The 21,244-nt window shown below is 41.0% G+C and overlaps 1 protein-coding gene across 2 annotated transcripts in view; it reads left to right on the plus strand.

The window, feature by feature from the left end:
• Nucleotides 1-3,488: 3,488 nt before the first annotated feature.
• Nucleotides 3,489-21,244, plus strand: part of unc5cb (unc-5 netrin receptor Cb) — a 115,324-nt gene continuing 97,568 nt past the window's right edge. For both annotated transcript variants that reach the window (XM_080510673.1, XM_080510674.1), the window contains exon 1: nt 3,489-3,994. In XM_080510673.1, the coding sequence (XP_080366799.1) occupies nt 3,877-3,994 (118 nt within the window). In that variant the 5' untranslated portion in view covers nt 3,489-3,876. The remainder of the gene's footprint in view (nt 3,995-21,244) is intronic.

A 21,244-nucleotide genomic window follows, 5' to 3' on the forward strand; every position in this document is an offset into this window, starting at 1 on the left:
AATAAAAGCAATTTCCTGCACATACTACCTGAAATTGAAATGCCAGCAAGATGACAGCTGCAGCCTGAAATCACCATGCATTAAAATTAGTGACGGAGGGGAGGAGGATACAAGCTTCTTATATTACATTCATATTTTAAAAGTTTCATTTTGATGCAGCGATACTGTCAAGTTCATTTTTCACATTAATCACAAAGTGTCGGGGGGATTGCGTAGACATCTGTCAAGCATATGTAATTACTCATCAGCCTTCGATCAGAATCAGTGGGAAAGAAATTCTCCCCGCTATGCAAAAGTCGTTTGTACAGTCTGTCTTTGTCCGTGTGTGTGTGTCTTTTCTGTTACAATGAAAGCATCATTGACTATGGTTTCTGACAAGCTATCACTACTTCTAAATAATTAGAGTAACTAGAACAAGGACAAGTGCAGGGTCCGGACAGATGAATTACGTCGTCCTTTGAAAGTGTGCCCAGTGTAAAATCCTGTTTGGAATACAATGAGATAGAATAAAAGACAGATATTATATATTACTTAGTGAAAATTTACTTCTACTTATTTAATAAGATTTATTTCTACTGCTCTCAATCTAAAAGGAAAACTTTGGGCAGAAGAAAAGTTGAATCTATTTTGGGCAGTAGTCATGGTGCAGCGGTCCTTGAGGTGTTTCCATAGAATGGAAGTAGTGCATATCAATTTTGAGGAAGTTGCACAGAAAAATGGCAAAGAAAACAAGCAGCTACAAAACAGCAAATAGGAACAAGCTGCTATTAACAGCAGATGTGACAAATAAAGGTAAGATGTTGCATTAATTTAATGTTATTAATACATGATCAATATAATGGGTATAGCCTGATGTTAATGTTACTGGTTATTGGAGTGGTTCAACAATAAACAAGAGTTACATGAAATTGTAACAGAGCTGTCCTTCAGTAGTGAGAACAGCTCCAGATATTGCTCATTCTAAAGTCAAGTGAACACAACACCAAGATAGAGAGCAGCTCTCTGAAGCAACCAGCCAAATGAGACTGTCAGAAATAATATTCATTCCATTATTGCAAACATTCATTTCCAAATGTAGTGATATTACTTTTTAATGCATTGCTCACAACACTGTTCTTGAGTAAAGACTTTTTTGGGGGAAAAATAACTCTCTTCAGATTAAAAGTTTTATATTATATGGTTGTACTTAAAAACTAACTCTGCATCTTTAATATATTTGTATGTGATCTAATACTTTACCAACTATAGAGAGTTTTTTTTTAAAACATCTACTTTAAACTCAGCTTGGGACTTAAACAGATTTATTTCCATTATTTAGTAACACAAGAAATAATACATTAAAAAAATTATGCAATTAATGAGCTTTTTTTTGTTACACTTCAACACTGAAACATTTTTTCAAAGCAGTTGGAAAAACTTGATTTCAGTTCCCAGCATACAAAACACTACTACAGTGACCCTGTAATGTGCAATCACTCAGTCCTGGTATTCGCTGAAATGTAATGTTGAATGTTATTCATATTATCTGTGCTGGGCCAAGCTCTTGATTTTGTTGAGGAGCTCCAGGGTGATCCGAGCAGAGGTGTTTGAGGGAGCTGGAGTGTAGCGAGAGGTGACTGGAGTGAGAGAATGAGAGCTGGAGAACAAGCTGGGAGTTCGTGGCCAGGCAGTCTGGTCATGTTGTAGCAGCTGATAGGAACCATTTGTTTGCTTTAACGAAGTGGCAGTTTGCAAGCCAATTCCTCGTCCTTCTGTCTGGCATACGTATCCTGGTGGACGCTACAATACGACGCAGCAGACGCACCAGGCAACAAACTCCCAAGTGGTAAGCAGCTAAGAACAGTAGCAGGCTCACAGATGTGATGCACAAAGCAGATGAGAAGGTGTTAATTTGCAAAGTGGAAAGTTTCATTTAAAATAAAAGTGAAGAAAGGATGAGAGCATGGCTGTGTGCAAATATTATTTCATACATCATTGGAGCAATCCAAATCTTTGATATCACTTCCATGATAGAAATAATGTCCAAGCTGAAGTTGACATTGTCAATAGAGGAGTTAAAAAAAAAAAAAAAAAAAAATCCAGAATAAATTAAAAAGAAGTTGTTTTAACAAATCTAAATGTTGCTGGCAGACAAACCACATTCATGTACTGACAATTAATTTGGATTTTTGGGGATCACAGGCCACATATTTCAGTTGAAGTTGAGTTGAACATTTGTCAAACCTACTAAGGTTAAAAAAAAACATTTTGTAGTTCGTTGACCAAATAATTTGTATCAGCAGGCAATGGAAAACACGACCAGAAGTGTGCCAATCGAAAACGTTTACTCCAGAGGTCAGGTACTATGGGTAATTTCTTTTTTGTAGACAATTTCGACCACCATGCTGCACAGAACCAGTCAGAGAAAAGAAAAAAAAAATCTTATTTGAAACTATAATATATCATATTTTAAAATAAGAGTTCAGTGCCAATAATATTATTTTGCAAAACTTGCCACATCTGCCTCCACCACTCACTCCCACAATTAACTCAGTCATTAATTTTTACCCATGCATTTAATTAACCAACAAATTAACCTTGGTAGAAGTGTTACAAAAAACAAATGTAACTGGAAAGATTTAGTTTTTTGTTTATTGATATATTAATTTTAGTAAAAGCAGAGGAAGCTAGCAATGAAACACCAGACGGGTTGCAGCGCTCCAGCAAAGACAAATCTGCATTCAAAAGAAAATATCAAGAAGCCTACAAAAATAGCAGGTTCATTATTGCAACCGATGAGTCACATGCCCCCATTATGTGTAATCCACAATAACTACGGGCTAATGGGGCCATGAAACCCTCAAAACGAATTCACTGGTTAGCAATAGTCCAATGTTTCAAAAGAAGAAGAAAAAAACCGCATTATTGAAGGACAGAAACAAAACGTGTTAAGGTTATATATAAACAACATTTTTTTCTTCAAAACATTACACTTGTACCACTTCCTAGTAATCTATGGAAAATAAAACTGCTCCATGCAGGGAAATGGTTGGTGAAAGCTGTAAAGGCCTGCATCTGCCGCATCTGCCACATCTGACATACTTTAATATGATATCTTTTTAATGAAATAAATATAAACAATGCGAGGGAATGATTTATACCCATACTTTACAAATAGTACCGCACTCAGTTGTTTGTTTTTTATTATTATTATTGTTATTATTATTATTATTATTATTATTTTGGCCACACAGGACTTTTTAGGCTGCTTTTATAGTCATTATTGGCGTCAATGGCTGTCAAGTGGGCTCAGACCCCCACATCACCACCATGATTAACGCATCCGTTCCTCGCAGCTGTCCGGACCGGGTTTTGACGCAGCGCCGCCGCGCGCCGGAGCGGCGGAGCGCCTGGATTGGCTGCGGGAGTGAGGTGGCCCGTGCGGAGGAGACTGCTCCTTCACTGCGCTCGAGGTCCGTCAGTGGAGCGCGAGGCGCGGTGCACGCACACAACGGCTCACACGCTCTCTCTCCCCCCACACCAACCCACCCGCACGCGTGAGGACTTTTGATTTTGCGTGGGAGCATGAATTCACCATTAAGACATCGATCCACACCACCACAGAAACCAAGTCAACCTTTGAGGGAAAAAGCAAACTGGGCGCGATTTTGATGCCACAAGCCTTCTCATTCACTGAAAGCGACGCTCCGAAATCTTTATTCTAAGAACAACTCATCACATGTTTGCAGAAATCACCGCGCTGGATATATATTTCTCCAAAGCCGCTTTTTGGTTTTTGTGCGCGAGGTACTATTTGGACAGCGGAGGACGAGAGTGCGCGTTTGATAAATTAGTCAGTGACTCGGACTTGCCTCAGCGTAGTTTTGACTCCTCGTGATGGGGTGCGACGCACAAACTGACAGAGACGGAGGAAGAGTGTGGAGACTCTGTCCGGAGATGCAGACCTTATCCTGGCTTTTGCTTTTTCTCCTGTTGGATATCGGAGTGGCTCAAGGTAAACCCCACAGTCTATTCTTGACCTGTTCACTTGGCTTCGCTCTCCCTAAAAGTTTTTTAGAAACTCTTGAAAGGTTGTTCCCAGATCTCACAAGAGCTCTCCCACCTTTTGACCAGTGCTGTGTATTAGAAGTTGATGCGTAAACCCACCCGACAGCCTGTATCGTAGCATCACAGTGAGGTCTGACTGGAGCGCCACGAAATAAGATTGAATATTGGGTTGAAAACTCTTCACTTTGCTTGTTTACGCAGAAATATTTTAAAACGTAAACAGTCCTATAATAATTTCTTCCCCTGAATAGTGGCTGCTGGTTTACCTGTCGAACACTTACAAAAAAAATGTGTAAATACAATTTCTGTTTTTGTGATCTGATAAGATACTGAGGTTAAAATACACGCAGACCAACAAAGGCAGCGATAATAAAAACTACACGGAGTTAAATATTCCCAAATTCAAGCACCCATTCATTATTTTTAGAAAGCTGATTCCGTAAAGAAGATTAAATGTTCTTCAGATTTTAGAAGTTAACTTACAAAATGTGATCCCTGCTATTTGAAAATAACATTATCTCACTCGGAGTGTCTCTCACACTCTCTGGATGGCAATAATTGGAATAAATTCCTGACTCCAAGCTCTCAAGATGGGTGTTTTCTCAGGACCAAACAATCTATTTTTCTGAAAATCACGAAGGAGTGAAGTTTGGGAGGCAATTTATATTTTCAAGAGAACATCTCTTCCCAATCAGTTTTAATTTCTCATGGTGCTTAACCTCAATCAGTGAGCACATTTTCAACTTCAGCCCTTCACTTCAGAGTTGAAAAGTGTTTTCAGTAAACTGTAGCTGCACCCAGTTATTGAAAACATTGAGGTACTGCCACACCACCTGAAGCTATTTACTTAATCTTGCTTTTTCTTTTTTTCTTTTTTCTTCCTGAGGGAAATTTACAGTCAAACAAAGACAATCAAGAGAAACCTGTGTGTGTGAGGGTTGACTGTTCAGCGTCTGTTTGTGCATGTATCAAGAATGCCAAGTCTGGTATTAAGGGTGGTCTGGCTCCTCTTTTTGGAATGAAGTATGACTGAATGGCATCATGAAAATTAGAAAATGAACATATTTTTTTTCTTTTTCTTTTGGGTAGCAGAAGACAATTTTCCACCCACTGTAGCCTCCATGAACCGTAAATCCCTGCATACAGTATATATATTTTCTAATATGAGGCTTCAGTGCTCATGCAAGAGCAACACAAGCTTTAAATTGGAGGTCTAAGCACATATCTTGGACAGAGATGAGGGTCTGTGAGCAACCTTATCTAGCTGCTCCAGACCTTCATCTCACTCCTACATAGTTAATGAGCAAAAAGAGGGAGAGGAAGACTGGGAAGAAAAAAAAAAAAACCAGCACAGGTCCTGTTTCTGAAGGGCAGGGTGAGATGACATAATACTCATTCCTAAACCCCAGAGAGCCTCTGTGTCATTGACTAGATGGGAATACGAACACGGTTCCTCTCTGTCCATTAAGAAGTCGATACACCAGGAGAACATTGTTTGAGCCTAATTAATGGCCCTGACTATTTTGGGGGCACTGATGAGCTCTACACATTTCCAAATCGCTGGAGAGCCACTTCTTCAGTGTAAAACTACTAGTGATTAAAGTGGCTCACTTACCCAGCCACTCTTTTTACACCATCTCGCTCCTCGTTTTGAAGTTACTCCAAAATGCTTCCTATAGTGGCACACTGAGAAATGCTTCATAGGGCTGAAGATGTTTTTTTTTTAATTTTTTTAATATATATATATATATATATATATATATTGCTGCTTTCGAGAGGACTTTTAGTTGGAAGCCTGTGAACTCTGGGAAATGAGTGCGCTCATTAACCTGCTGAACTCTTGACAAAAGGAGACGGGTCGAGACAGATTTATGTGAGGAGCTGCCAGAAAGGTAGCTCAGAGCCTTGTGCGAGGAGCCTGATTGGAAACCCATGGTGCCAAAGTACATGTACTTGTGGTATTTCCACAGCAAGCGACAGAGCTGCACAGTGACTATTCGCATCTGTGTGCATGTTTTTTTAAAAGTCGACGGAGGACGTCAAGTTGTTTTGGGAACATGTGAAATACTCTCTCTCATGTGTGCACGTTGTTGCGTCTAATAGTGGGATCTGAAATATTAGCTCTTGCCATTTGGAAACCTCAGTCTGAGAATCATGGGGAAAGCAATGTTTTTTTTTTTTTTCTCCACACATTTCACATCCTAATAAATATGCTCTTTCATGGAAAATGGTCAAAATGAATGATGGTGGATTTAAACAGGATTTTTATACTTAGAGGGATTGAACCACGGATTGATTCTCATAATGATAGTTTTCTGACTTTCATAAATCATAGTAGTACATAAAATATCATTGGAAAATTGCACTGAAATTCATATAATGTATGCCTCAGCTTGGCAGTGGATAGATGGGTGCTTGTTTTCCTGTATGTGATTAGCTCAGTTTTTCCACTGTTGCTCTCATGTCTCACCCTTCCTCTTGCACTGTGAGACTGTTTGCTTTCTCCCTACTTTTTGATGATCTGTCCTTGTAAGATTGTTTATAGTTGGAAAAGCTGCTCTTTGATTTGTATTAATTAAAAAAAATATATAAATAAATAAATATGTATATATATATATATATACTAGTAAAATACAGGTAAATGTATGAATGTTATTTTTCTCATTATTATTCTTAACAAGCTTCCCTTGGGTCTGACAAACTGGCTCCTCGGGGCTGGTAACATTATGACCATTGCGGTCATTGTATAAACAGACCGTACACGCACAATGAGGACATTGTGCGCAAGGAGCCGTACTTATAAATTACGTCCTATGATAGCCCCTTGCCAGGGTCCACAGGCCTGCGAGATGGCATTTTAAAAGTCAGGCAATTTTTACGTAATTGAAAGATTTTTTTTATTATAGCGGAAGGAAATTGAGATTGAGTCACCATACGGTGAAGGAAGAGGGCAAAGCAGAAAGTGTGTACACAGTATGGCTGAGTGGGGTCAGAGTTGCACGCTGGTTCCTCGCTGATCCACAGACGGAGCGTGGTAGCGAGTGATAATTACTGTGTAGAGAGAGGCTGCTGAGTTTGCTTCCCTGCACCACTTGATGTCATATACTATTGTTATAAAAGCAAAAAATATACACTCGGTTGCTATTTTTGGGGATGGGCACAGTTCTGCGCTCATCTGGTGGATGAGGATAACTTATGCTGTGCTGGTGCAAGCAGATATGGTAACTGTCATTGTAAGTCGGCCTGGAGTGAGCATTTTTCATATACGTGGGACCGGAGTCCAAAATGTTCTTTTAGCACAGGCAAGCCAGCCAGCCTCCGAAAGTTTTCACTTTCAAATAAGCCTGTGAGAGGCATTTGAGTATTTTTTTAATTTATGCCTACTGGAAGTAAGACCTTTGAAATAACAACTCTGAACTAATTTTCTTCTTTTAGTTTGCCATTTCAGAGCCATCGACTGTGTCAGTATGAACATTTAACGGAGAACCACTGTTAGATTTAGACTCGAATATAGAGATCAGTACTTAAGTTTCAGCCTGTTAAAATATCACATTATTAAAACCAGCCATTCACACAAACATGATGTCTCATTGTGATAGTCGGGATCCTTACTGTGTTGGTTTCCTTTAAGCTATTTTCTAGTTTATTCACTCCGATGAGCCTGTTGGAAGGATTAATCCTCTCTCTGTAAAGTAAACCTAAACCCATTTTCTCTTCCTAATGAGATTTTTGTCGGACTTGTTCGTTTTCCACTTTTGTTTTGCAGCTCTTTGACCACACAAACCATCTCCAACTGAGGTTTGGCTTTGCTCGTAAACTTGATGAAATGATGATTTCGGTGCGTTAAATGTGTGTTCCTGGAAAGGTGGGCAAGGAAACACAAGACGATAGGTAGAGAAATGAAGGGGATTGCAAGGATGCGAGAGGGGAATAGAGAGGTGAGGAATGGAGAAGAGCGAGAGAGAGAGAGAGAGAGAGAGACGGAGTGAGGACAGGGACGGACAGAGGGGAAAAAGAGAGTGTGTCATTAATCACCCCATGTGACACACTCAACTACAGGGGAGCTCCACAGTGCAACATTCACTTCTATTAGCAGTCCATTAACAGAGCTCGGCTCAAGTAGCAGCCCTTGACAGGTAGGCCTGTGCCAGAATGGCTGACCTGTGTCTCTCAACAATACACATCAAGCCACCTGGATCGTGTGTGTGTGTGTGTGTCTGTGAAGTGTTTTTGTGAGGATGGGGTGAGTCAAAGTGCACCGTGGGGCAAAACTCACTGCGACATATTGTGACAAGTTTAGGTTTTTAGGCTGGTGGAGAGCAAATAATTGTATAAAAGGTCCCACTTCCAATTACACTGCTGGATGAGAAAGGAGATAATGACTATAACGATGATGATGGTGGTGACCTGATTTCCTACCTGTGATGTCCCACATGCCAGAAAATGGCCCTTCAAAGTTGAGATGGCTGATGCATTAGAGCTCCAGTCATTTCTCATTCAAAAGCTTGTTGGCCTCTTAGTGGCCAAGAGCCCTGTGATTACAGGATCCTGGCCAAGGGGGGGACGGGGGTGTGGATCACTGTCCCTGCTCTTGATCTACAGTTCATTTATGATTAGAGATCAGAGTCGACAGTCAGAAAATCAGCGGATGAGGGGGTTAGAGAGGAGGACAGAGCCAAAGGGGAAGAGAGAAGTGATTACGAGTTAAGTGGCCCTTCTCATGCCATTATAAGCAGCAGGGCTGACGGAGCACATCATGAGTGAGTATAAGTACACACTCCACACTTGCCCTCTAATTTGGCATCGTGGTCGCCCCCCTGGTGTTCAACCACTAATGTCCTTGTGCGTTTTTGTGTTCCTAACAGGTAATCAGTGAAGGACATGTTATTACAATAGCAGCTAAATCCGAGTTTGAGTGACTAGCAGGTGGAACAAATATTAATATTTTAATTTGTGTTTTTTTATATTAAATGATCTGTTTATTATGTCTACACAATATTTTGCTTTTCAAATATTTGCTCATCGTAGCCATTTGCATTGTCTAATTATGTGGTGATCGTGCACATTTTTACTTTGATTTAGTATTTAGTGCTGCTGCTCTATGCTGCTTTACGCAAGCAAATTTGATTATGGTGCAAAATAATGTGGGCTACATGGGATTTGAAACGCTACAAGGATGCTCCTGGTACTATTTTGCATTCACATAGACGCTATAAAAAACTCAATGCGCTGACAAGCATTAAAAGGCCAAGAGAATGCTGTTATTTCCCTCATGTCCTTTAACAACGTTCCTTGTGTTCTTGGTTCCCTGGTCCAGGATGGAGCATGGCGCTACCGTGGTAAAACGAATGCACGACAAGCACAGGCCTTACATGGCGCAGGAAGGGGAGAGGGCGCTCCAACATTTGGCCAAAACTTGAGGCTAAATATTCCCAGCTTGAGTATGTAAAATAATTCCAGCTTAACACAGTGGTTGGTTTGGAATCTGCAGAAGGACTGGTCAAGATAAGAGAATTTACCTTTGAATTCCTCCCACAAAAATCTAATAGAAAAAAAAATTCTGATTGCTTATCATGGTTTAGCACAAAGGTGTTTTCAATTGGAGCTGATGCAGATACCAAAATTGAGCCTAAGGAAACTACATATACAGCTTGTAAGTTAAAAGGTAAAATTGCTCAAATGAATACATGAAATAATTAGATAACAACAATACCAATATATAATAAAAACTACTTCTTATTTCCATGTCTGATAGGGTGGCTAACCATGCCCAAGGGCCATTCTGGGGGAATTTTTGTAACTCTTGCAATGGCCAGGGGGTAGGAAGTGTGTTTTTTGTTTCATCCTGCTCTGTGCACTTTCTTGTAATTCTTTATTCATGATTTGAATTGTAATTCTGTGATTGTGATGGTTATTGGAGAAATTGAGATGGATGCTGTGCCCGCTCTATTATAGATCTCTGTTACTTTGTCCATTCGTACATCCTCTGTATCACTTTTGCCAACTCAGGGTTTTGGGTTGGCTGGAGTCGATGGAAGCTTCCAGAACATTGGTCATGTTCCACCTTGAACAAGTTGCCAGTCCATCATAGGGTAAACACAAGACACACATAATCACATTCACTCTCTTTCACACCCATGGTCAATTTAGAGACACTAATTCACCTAATATGCATATATTTCAACTGCGTATCCAGAGTCACACTGTGAGGTGACAGCAGTAACCTTTTCACCACATTACTTGTTTACATGAGCAGAAAAATCTGATAACTGGGGGTAATCAGAAAATTGTAATAATTGGATCTGACACATTTACATGGATGTCAGAAATGTGATAGTGAAAAAAACCTGGATCACATGCGTCCTGTGTGTGTTATCAGTTTTCTTTTGACAAACAAAGAGACATAAAACTCAAACCTTTCATTATTTTGAAAACATATTTTTTTGCATTGTTGAATATGGCGACGCCTGAGGGCTTAACGTTTCTAGTGTTTTTGGTTTTCTTTTCATTTAATGTAAAATTTGTCTCCTCTTCACTTTTGAACTGTAGAAGTAGCTCTTCGTTAATTTCCCACTACTGAACATAATGTTTGGTGTCTTCTGTCTTCTTTGTTACGACTGTTTTCTATGTTTTTCTTTTTAATGAATCATTAAATGCACATTCGCATTTTGAAGAGAATTCTAGGTGTGTTATCTTCCATTATCATAAAGAATATTGTAATATGCTGTTTATATGATCACTTGAATAACGTGATAACTCAAAAAGGTATGTCAGTTTTTTTTACTTGTGTTTTTTTCTTTATTTTCTTTATCATTTTATAATGGCTGTAATTCAGTCCACTGCCTCGTTCCAATCAGGGCAGTGGTGATGTAAAAACCAGGTTACGTATATGTTGCAAAAGGCCAATGTGCCCGTGAGGCAGTAATGAATGAGATGATATCAGCGGTGACTCATAACACCTGAGTCACTCACACGGCACAGAATTACCTGAACTTTTATGTTTTTACAGAAATCCAGCTCCCTCTTCAGAATAAAATTACAGCTGCTATCTCCTTCTCCACTCTGACTCTGAGTGACAAAGCTAAACCCTCTAATCCTGGCTTTGCCCTGTCTTGTGCTCAGAGCCAGAGCCCCTCGCTAGTGGAATGAGACTAAAGCAAATATATTAGAAAAACCCTCTTAAAGAATGCAAACTGTATTCATCTGTAATAAGTCATTTGAAAAGCTGGATGGTGTTTAGTTAAACCATCAAATGGATACAAACCTCAAATTTTATATACCTGCAGGCTTTGCCTCATTTTCCTGAGAGTGTCTCATCTCTGCATTGTGAAGGAGGGTGGTGGTTTCCAGTTGCTGCACTAATGTCTGGCTGAGGAGGGTTGTGGTCTTTATATGTCAGCAGCACAGAGAGGGGAGTAAGGGGAGAGGGGTGGCGGCGGGGGCGGAGGGGACATGGGACCCCTTGTCCCGGCTGAAACATGAGAGCCGGAGACCCACGCTCTCCATTTCCTGTCTCCACTTTATCAGCATCCTGCTCTCTGTTATTTCTGCTCTCTTAAAGCATCTGATGAAAGCCTCGCCACAGATAAATGTTTGTGCCTCCTTGTTTTTTATGGGACTCAAATGAGGTACTTTATTCACCCGTCCTCCCCCTCCTTCATTTGCCTTTTTTTTTCTTTTTCTTTCCTTCATTCCTGTGTCTGCCTTTGAGATGCCACAAGAAAAGTTATAGTCTCTGGTTTATATTATGGTTCCTTAAAGATGGGCTTGGGACGCTTAAAAGGACAATGCTTGTTCTTGTTCTTCTAAAGGAATATGTTTTACAAGACTTCAGGGAACGGGCTTGAAAAAAGAAGGTAGAATGTTTGTGTAAACCACTGGAGCTGACTTTGTAAAATAAATAATTATTCCCATATATAGATTAATTTGGTTCATTGTGTTGAATGAGATGTAATTCTGCTTTGAAGGGTGCTTCCTGCTTATGTCCTGAAAGTCTAGACTTTATCACCTCTTATCACTTCAGAAAATATTTTCATTCTGACTCATAACTCAGCTTGCTTTTTTTTCTGCTTTCTGTATGAATATATAGTTTTGTATGCATCTTGGTGTGCACATATTCTTGTTTGTCTGCATACGGTGCCACAGTGTGTGTGTGTCTTTGCGCCTTTGTGTTTATTCAATAATAACCGAGTCCGAGAAAGTCTGTTTCAGATAAATCTGTGTGAATACCAGACCATTCATCCCCAGGAAATCAATCTTTCTCATAATTCCCCTCATTTTTCTTCCATCTGTTATCTACAGAGCTGCCAAACAGACTTTTAAACAGCGCAGACCATTACCAGAGGGCAGAATTAAATGTGTGTCAGAATGCCAGCCTGGGAAGTTGTTGTTTTTACGGAGTTAAATGAGGTGCTAAATTAAAGCTTCACAATAGTTATGTACTGTTTTATGATTAATCCTCCCAACCCTTTTGTACTTCTTTTGACAAAAGCAAAGGAGTGACAAAAAACGTGAGCCAGAGATGCTTTTAAAACATTACGCTTTTGAAATCAAGCTTCACTGTTGTCTTTTTTTTTTTTTTTTTTGTCTGTAATTACTCCGTGCAAGTCCCAACAAACACTGTGGAATTCATTTCCTACATTGTAGAATATATTTGGTTTCCACCGTGAGGTCGGAACTCACAAAATGGGTTTAAGTAACCACCCATCCTTTCCATTATAATCACAACCACCAAACACCCTACTGCATGACCTCTTTTCTTCGTTTTGGGCTTTGTTACTCGGAGTCCAGTAATAGTTTGCAACTTGAGATTGCTGTTGGGTGTCAGCACTTTCCTGTGTGTGTGTGTGTGTGTGTGTGTGTGTGTGTGTGTGCGTGCGTGCGTGCGTGCGTGCGTGGGTGGGTGGGTGGGTGGGTGTGTGTGTGTGTGTGTGTGTGTGTGTGTGTGTGTGTGTGTGTGCCATATCTCTATGATCTGTCCCCGGTGACTTAAGTACTGGCAGACAGTGTTTAACTGGGGCAAGCTCAATGGGTCTCATTTAAATGGGGCCCAGACAGAAGCCCCACGGTGAAAGGTTATTTTATGACTCCTTACATGTAAAGAATACTGTCGAGGCTGTTACAATTTGTGTGCTTGCCAGTGAAGGCAAAATGTACAGTATTGTTCCTCTTCGGGAATCTGCTCGGGAACCAAACATTAAAAATCTGCCAAATTAGGCAGAGTACAAGTGGTGCTGCAGTCTGCAATTTGTATGCATTCTTCATTTAATGAATGCTACGGAGATGAGGTCGATGATAACAGAAAGCCGTTGCTCAGATCTGAAAGTTCACCGCTGTAAATGTCAGGATTACACGATCTTCGCACAAACCGATTGAAAAATACAAATTATAGCTGGCCTTGCACTGCCAGCAGTACACTATGTCTGTGTCACAGTACACATACAGTATGTATCCATTGGCTTGCAAATAGGTTTACTTTCATACAGAGATGTACAGTACAATGAACGTTGTGTAAGGGATTTAGCTTTTAGCGTCACATTTGCCCCTTTCAGTGAATTAACCAAGCATTCAGTGGAAGGTTAATAATGGATGTTGTTGTGGTGATTGCTTGGAAGTACAGAGAGAGGGAAGAAAAGGCAGTTCTTATCTAAACCAGGTCAAATGTCTGAGGTGGCCCTATTTTGTATACAGATGAGCTTTCTGCCTTGAAATCCGTCCGAGCAACACGGCTCGTGTTTGCTGTCTAACCATCAACTTCTCTCAGACATTTCAGGCTTGAACTCAAAATATTGGTGCAGATATTCTGTGTGTCATGTCTGCTATTATCAGATCGCACTAAGCTGCCTACAGATTAGAGCAGGCCCTCAGTGTTTTCACAACAGGAAAGATCTGTATTTGTGTTCGGAAAAATAGACATCGCAAAGGTGTTCATTTGTTGTTTGTCATGCTGGTTGGGAAAGCAGTTGGGGAGTATTCTAAAATACATCAACAGTCAGCGGATTGGGTTTCGTTCAAGCATCCATATTATTCAGGAGTCATAATGAATTCTGATTTTGCTGACTTCACTTCCAATGTACCCAATAAACCGTCAGGAGTTGTGCCATAAAAAAAAAAAAGCATCTGAGATATATTTGAGGTAGCACAACAGGAGGAGAAAACTTTTCTCAGCTTTCCTTTTTAAAAAAAAATTATACATAAAGGGATTTTTATTTTGTTGAAAATAACATAAATGACATCTCATCACCTGCTTTTTCTTAAAGAGTCATGGTCTGGTTCATAATCAGAACTAATTAGTTTTCAACAACACATTTTGACATCCAACGACTTCTCATTGTCACCTGGTATTTGTATGGATGGCATACATTGAGCATTGAGCTCCCAGAGCTGCTAATATAGTAAACTCTTCGTGTTGGCCAATTCAACATGATTATCTGCCGTGTTCATACAATCATTTTAAAGCATAACTAGATTATTTCATATATTTTTTTCTCACTGACAATAGGAGGGAGGTGTGACGAAGGTCTCAATCTGTCCTTGAACAGTGAATAGTGTCGTTTTTGGCCAACATCTTAACCACTTCACCACAAAAGCGCCTTGGTATCAGGAATTTGCCAACCCACCACCAGTTTAGAACTGCACTCAACACAGTGGAGGGCTTTGTAGGATTACCCCCCCCACCAAGTCAAATTGATGGAGAAATAAGAGCTTGGAAAAAAATCTGGAAAAAAACGATCGAGCTTAGTAGGATGACAGGCTTGTTTCTCTAATTCCAGACATCTATAAACTATGACTACGTACAGTGTACCAGCTGCACTGGAGTCAGCACACTAACTGTAAACTGATACACCGTAATGGCTTGCTGCAGATATGCTGGAGCATGTGCAACGGAAACCGATAATTCTGTGGTGACACAGTATGCATAGGGGTTCCCATGATTTTTAGGCTGACGTGAGGTAAGCTGATCTGTCAGGTAAGAGTGAAAGAGGGGGGGTTGCAACAAAATGGACTAAGAGGGCAATACAGGATAACCTTAGTTCTATAAAGGTGAAATCTTCTGCTAAATTCTCTATGTACAGATAAGTTTTTCTTGGTAGTTTGTTGTTTCTCCCTTATAAAGGTGCACTTTGCATCACATGGCAAGTTTTGCTTTTACAACCCAACATGGACTCACCAGCCACATTCCTTTTTGATTATCGGTGCTTTTCTGTGCAGAATATTTTATTTAGCAGCCCCTTGTCCCACCGTGCGATGCTGCCAACAAAAGCATTGATACAGCTCAAAGAGGAGTGCATGAGAAACAATGAGTACAATATGAGCCAGTGATAGTCGAGCCATTCTTTAGCTGCATGGCTCTTACCCACAGGAGGAATGGGATGCAGGCACATTAACCCACAACTATTCTGGGCTTCTTTGTGTGGGTTTTTTGGTTCATGCAAAGAGACAAAAAAAAACAAATAAAACCCCAACAAAACTGGTAAACAAACACAACAATGTTGCACAGTCCAATGTTTTGTGAGAATTGGGCAGCTTTGAGCATTGTGATCTCATAGGCATATTTTCATTTCCCAACAATTTCTTAGGAAATTTGGCGGCGTAATCTGAACCTAATTGTGTTTCTTCTCTGTGGAATACCAGATACCAACAGAACCTGGTTTTGGTTTTGGCCGCCATTTTTCTTGTTGGCAGTTGCTTCCACATTGATTGAATTTTGGGGCAAGGACATAAGCTTGAGGTTGTTTAAATAGGAATTTGACAGACTGTCTGATGAATTTTGATGAGGCGTGCAAAATCCAAGGAGTGTCAACGGTCACTTTTTAACCACGCTGTTCTGTCTGAAGTCATGGAGTCAAATGGATTGGTCAAAGCAATTCTGACACACAGGGGCTGGCCAAGTACGAGGACAAAAGTGATCAGCTGTTTGATGGATTTGTCACAATGAGGAGATGTAGCTGTCTAACGTCTATCAGTGGATAAAGGTTTTCTCTGCACAGCCTGTCACATCCAACTTTAGTCTTCATTTCTATTCTTCTTTCCCCTTTGGCTGTCTTCACACACTGTTAGAAGAAGCTGGACGTCAAAGGAAAAAAAAACTGCCATTGCTTACAAAGAGAGTTTTTTTGTAAAAGCTTACAGGATTATTTGTTACTGAGTGGCCCTTGTTATATGCAGACAATTGTATGTCCTTTGTGTCCGGGTGGTCTCTTGGGAGTGAAGCAGACATTTTAATTCCATCAGCAGCAGTACTCCCCCCTGCCAAAACTCACTCATCTCACTTCAGTGATACAATTACGAGCGGATCTGCAATGGCCATCTTGTTGCGATTATATATGTTTACATGGGAGGAAGGTGTTTACCATGGAAACTGCAGCCTCTGCCTGGTGCTTCACTTAGTGACCAGAGAAAAGGAGCTTCTGTGAGCTTTGATTTATTTATCATCTGTGAAAGAGAGTTATAATGATTCTCTAACTAGCATTGTGAATGTTCCCCTCTCAGTCTCAGTCCTTTTGAAATAAGGAGATACATCTATACTAAAAAAAAGCCTATACCAAGATTGGTTGTCTTAGTTGCATTGATAGACAGCTAAAGTCAGAGAAATGTAAATTGTTTCACTTACAGATGTCCAAAACAAGAAACTGCAACCAGTTTCAATGGTAAGAAATATTTGATTGAATATTCTAAATGCATACATTTTGCATTGTATGGATGAATAAAGCAGAAGTAGACATGGTAATAGAGAAAACTAGGAAACATACTGAGAAACTCATGTGAGCGGAAGCCAGAATACCTGGAAATAACGCATACATGCACAGGGAGTACATGCAAACCCTCCACACTGAAAGAGTGAGATGCACTACACTACTGTGAGGCTCAGTGTACGAATATCTACAATATTATGTTTCTATGCAGCACAGTGTAAACTTCCAGGGGTAAAATGAAGAATGTAGCTTCAATCAGTCTCTTACATTGCTTGTGACTCTTAAAAAGGGCAAATTGAATAATTTGTTTTCTCCTTCATATTTTTAAGTACTCATCCTCCACTGGCCCTTGTATTGTCCCATTACTGGAGCATTCTAGTGATAACATTGCCCCACTAATCTCACTGATGGTCACATTGCCTTTTCAGGCCCCAGCACTCTGTTTTATTGGTGTAGTATTACGGACAGTGTCTTGACCATTGTTTACTCCGCAGCACGTCACTTGTTATCCTTTGTAGCAAATGTTCATGTCTTTACCAATCTTGTCTGGCCTTTGTCTACTTTTTTTTTTTTCCATGGGATGAGCAGCCATTTAGTGCACGGGTCAGGGCTGTAATTGACAGCCACCACTAAACAAATCTGCCCGGCCTGGCGGTAGACCGACCCCACCTCCCGTCCCCTCCCGCTACTCTAATCTAACTAATGCACCCATGTGTGTGCTGGAAAGTGAATTAAGCATAGAAAACTCAATACCTGATCCATCTGACAAAGCTGCCTGCGTGCACATTAGCAGTTTCTCTGCAGCCTCTGTAATTGTATTACACAAGTTGGCCGCTCTAACGATCAGGCCTTACACACACTTACACACTCATACACACTCTTGCTGTTGTCGTTAATCGCTGCCTTTGCTGGGCCTGGAGGCGTGCAGCAGGCCAAGAACACAGCGATCGTGAGGGAGGATGATGAGGCGAGTAGTTCAGCCCTCCCTCAAGGCTGACATGAAATGAAATCATACTCCTATGTGTATGTGCTTTGAAAGTTGTACATTGTGCAGCATCTTTTTTTTTTGGTTTTGTTTTGTTTTTATGGCTCTTTTGTCAGACTCTTTGTATCTCATGCTTTGCCTTCTAATCAGTGTCTGTGGGCACTCCTGCTGTGTGGCCCTGTTTCTGCTTCTGCTTTTCCCATATCCCCACTGCCAACTATCTGTGTACTGTCAGCAGCCCTGCCCTTTGCTGGAGAACACAGCATGATAAGATGAGCTTACATTCCCCACCTGTCTTCTTCGCTAATCTGTCTTGACCTATGCAGACCTGTGCAAGGTTAGAAAGCTATATCATTATGATTGTGTCATGAAAGAGGTGAAGACTCGGGAGATGCAGGTGTAATATAGTGTATATCCGATCACATCATTGCCATAAATGCACACCTGTAATGACTTTCCTCCTCAAGACTTTACTGGACTTCACCAATGACAGCTCAAAGAGCTGAGGGGGGGGGGGGGGAGAACAAAAGGACGGAGCGGGTGATTAAAGGGGTTGTTGTGTTGATTTGCAATGTGTTGCCATGCAAGCAACCATTTGCTCCGGCCTCTCTAATGGAGACTTCAGTTTCAATCCAAGGAGAAGCTCTTTAAAATTTTATTCCTTCTAAGAGGGTGATTTACAATGATGAGCCCGACTCTTTCCACAGCAGCAGGACATCACAAAGAATCCTGGGAAGCAAGCGCACTATATATAGCACTGCCATGAAGGGACTTGCTGTGGGCAAGAGAAGAACAGATAGGCAATGAAAGATGAGCTGCATCGCCCAGCTTTGGGCTGACAATGTATAGATGGCCAGTGTTGTCCAAAAGACCCCCATGACCTCTGCAGCTCCCAGAGACCGCTGATACCCTACTCACCAGATGACACCCCATGATTTTACGCCTGGGAAGCGGTCTGGCTTGTGTGCATGTGAATGTGCCTGTGTAAAAATCCCTCAGGGAAGACTTTTCATCTACTCGGAGAGTAGGTCATCAGATATGCCCGTGTGTATTCACCTCCATGTCTGTGCGCACTCGCATGCCTTTGTATGTGTGTTTATGTGTGCGTGCACACCAGAGAGAAGTACCAGAGAGCGAGGATGGGCAGCTTTATCATGCTTATCTGAAAGGTCACTCCGTCTTTGTCGGACTGCACTTAAAGAACCTCTCCGTTGTCACCGCAAGGCAAAATGATCCTGGAGAGACAGAAGGAGGAGGAGGAGGGGCCCATAAGATATCACTGATGCCTTGAAGTGTTTCGCCAGTTTGAATGTGAATAAATGTGCATTCCTATTAACTGCGTAGTGGAAATCAACTCTGTTGTTTGTGGCATTTGAATGTTTTCAGATTTTGTCAGTATGCTGATTGAAATATACACTTGTACATTGATAATGCAGTGAATCAAACATCAAAAACAAGTGGATGTAGTTCCCAAACCATTGTCAGTTTTGAACCTTTCAGAAAAGAATAGCTCTTACACACGATTATAGGCGCTCGCCAGTGTAATTTATTTACTAACTGTTGGCATTAATAAAACATATAAAACTTTTATAGAAGGAAAATTTACACTTTGGAAAAACAGATGAAGTTCAGGATGACTGTTTGTATTTTCCTTGTTGCTTTGCATAATAATGTAACAATCGCACCTATGCAATATTCCATTTTTCTTTTCAGCCTCAAAACATGGTGACACCAACCTGTTGTGGAAAATTTGGACCGGGAGAGGAAAGAAGAATCAATAGCATAAATAAGTGAATATGAGACTATGAAGGGGTTAATTTGGCTTGCCAGCACAATTATCATTGGAGTGAAAAAAGGTGTGGAGGAAGAGACTCATCCTTCTGTGTCTCCTGTGCACAAGCCAAATCTCTGAGCAACACTAATCCTGCTGGTTATTCCCCCCCCCACCACCATCACCCCTCAGTAGGTATTTCTTGACTGCCAAAAGTCCTCCTGACATCCATCCCGTCTTTCCTATTCAGCTCACCTTCCACCCCTTCCAACCCAACGCCCCTTCAGCGCTCTGTTTGTTTTCACTCTTGTATCTCGGTGACATTAACCGCAGTAATCCAATTGGAAGCCTCTCAGACCCGGAGACGGGTTCTGTGGGGTTGAGGCGTTTCCATGGGGATCGCATGGATTCCTAATTAAGCTCATTAAAGCCTGTTATTAAAGCTCGTTAAATCTCATCCTGACATGGTAGCACAGCTACTGGTGTCTAACTTTACTAATTCATACGGTAACCTCCCCCAGTCTCCAGCGCTCACACACACACACACACACACACACACACACACGCACACACACATGTTCGTATATGCACACTCGCACATAGTAGTATAATGCGCTTTGTTGCGTGTAATTAAAGCTTTGACAAAACCCAGCGGCTTTCCCCTACGCCTCGGTTTCAACGGAACGGAGAGTGACACGTAAAGATTTTGTGAACAAATTCATTTACATATCCAACCATTACCATTTGTTCAAGGAGAGTTAAAGTATGATTGGTGAAAGAGTGTTTTTTTTTTTCATTTAAAGTTGCTCTTTAAAAAAAAAAAAAGTTTCAATGAATGATGTGTTCATGGCCATGAGAGATATTTTTGACAAATAGTCGGGTGGGGAATAAGGAATGCTTCCCTTCAGTTTTCTTTCACTCACACACGCTCAAATGTGTTACTGTGCGCCCCTTGACCTCACTCTAAATTTACACGTCAACTCCAAATATTGTTCTTTGGCTGCGAGGAAGGAACAGTAAGGCATGATGTCTTTGGGGTCTTTGGGGAACTAAGTGGAGAGCAAGAGAGCAAGAAAGCGAGAGAGAGAGAGAGAACTCCACTCACAACCTGAATCAAGCCTTTGATGCTGACTGGCCTTGACATCAACAATGTGGCCTTTCACAGCCATCACCCACCTCTGAGCAGCTCACCAAGAACACACACGGATACACTCCTTCTCTGTGTGTCACTCTCCCTTTGCTTTTCATTGTTTATTTTTTTTAGGGGGAAGCTTTTTGTGCCATTCACCAGGAAATGCCACTACAGCTGGAAAGAAAAGAGCATATGAAAGAAGAGGAACTTGTTACGGGGACTGAGTAAAAAACAAAGAGTGAGTGAGTGAGAGAGAAAGCATCAGATTCATTGAGGGTTGGCTTTTCTGTCTTTTCCCAACGGAGGTAATGAAGCTCAAAGATCTTGTTAAATCCTTTGCAGAAATTACTTTGTAAACACCAGAGGAATGAAAGGATATTGAGCTGAGCATAGTGAAGAGTGGAATTGGTCAGGACCAGCGGGACATACTGTATGACAGTGGATCTCTTAAGTGCCCCCTCACAGTCCCCCCCCCCCCCCCCCCCACCCATTCTTTAAATAGTTTCTCCTCATTCAGTTGACTTTAAAGGGGGTTTCAGCCCTGTGTCACAATGGCTGTGGTTAATGGTCTATCCTTCATAAATGTTGAAACAGTCCAAGTTTTGTGAAGGGTG

Source organism: Blennius ocellaris, assembly GCF_963422515.1.
Source record: "Blennius ocellaris genome assembly, chromosome: 15".
NCBI classification, from domain to species: Eukaryota; Metazoa; Chordata; class Actinopteri; order Blenniiformes; family Blenniidae; genus Blennius; species Blennius ocellaris.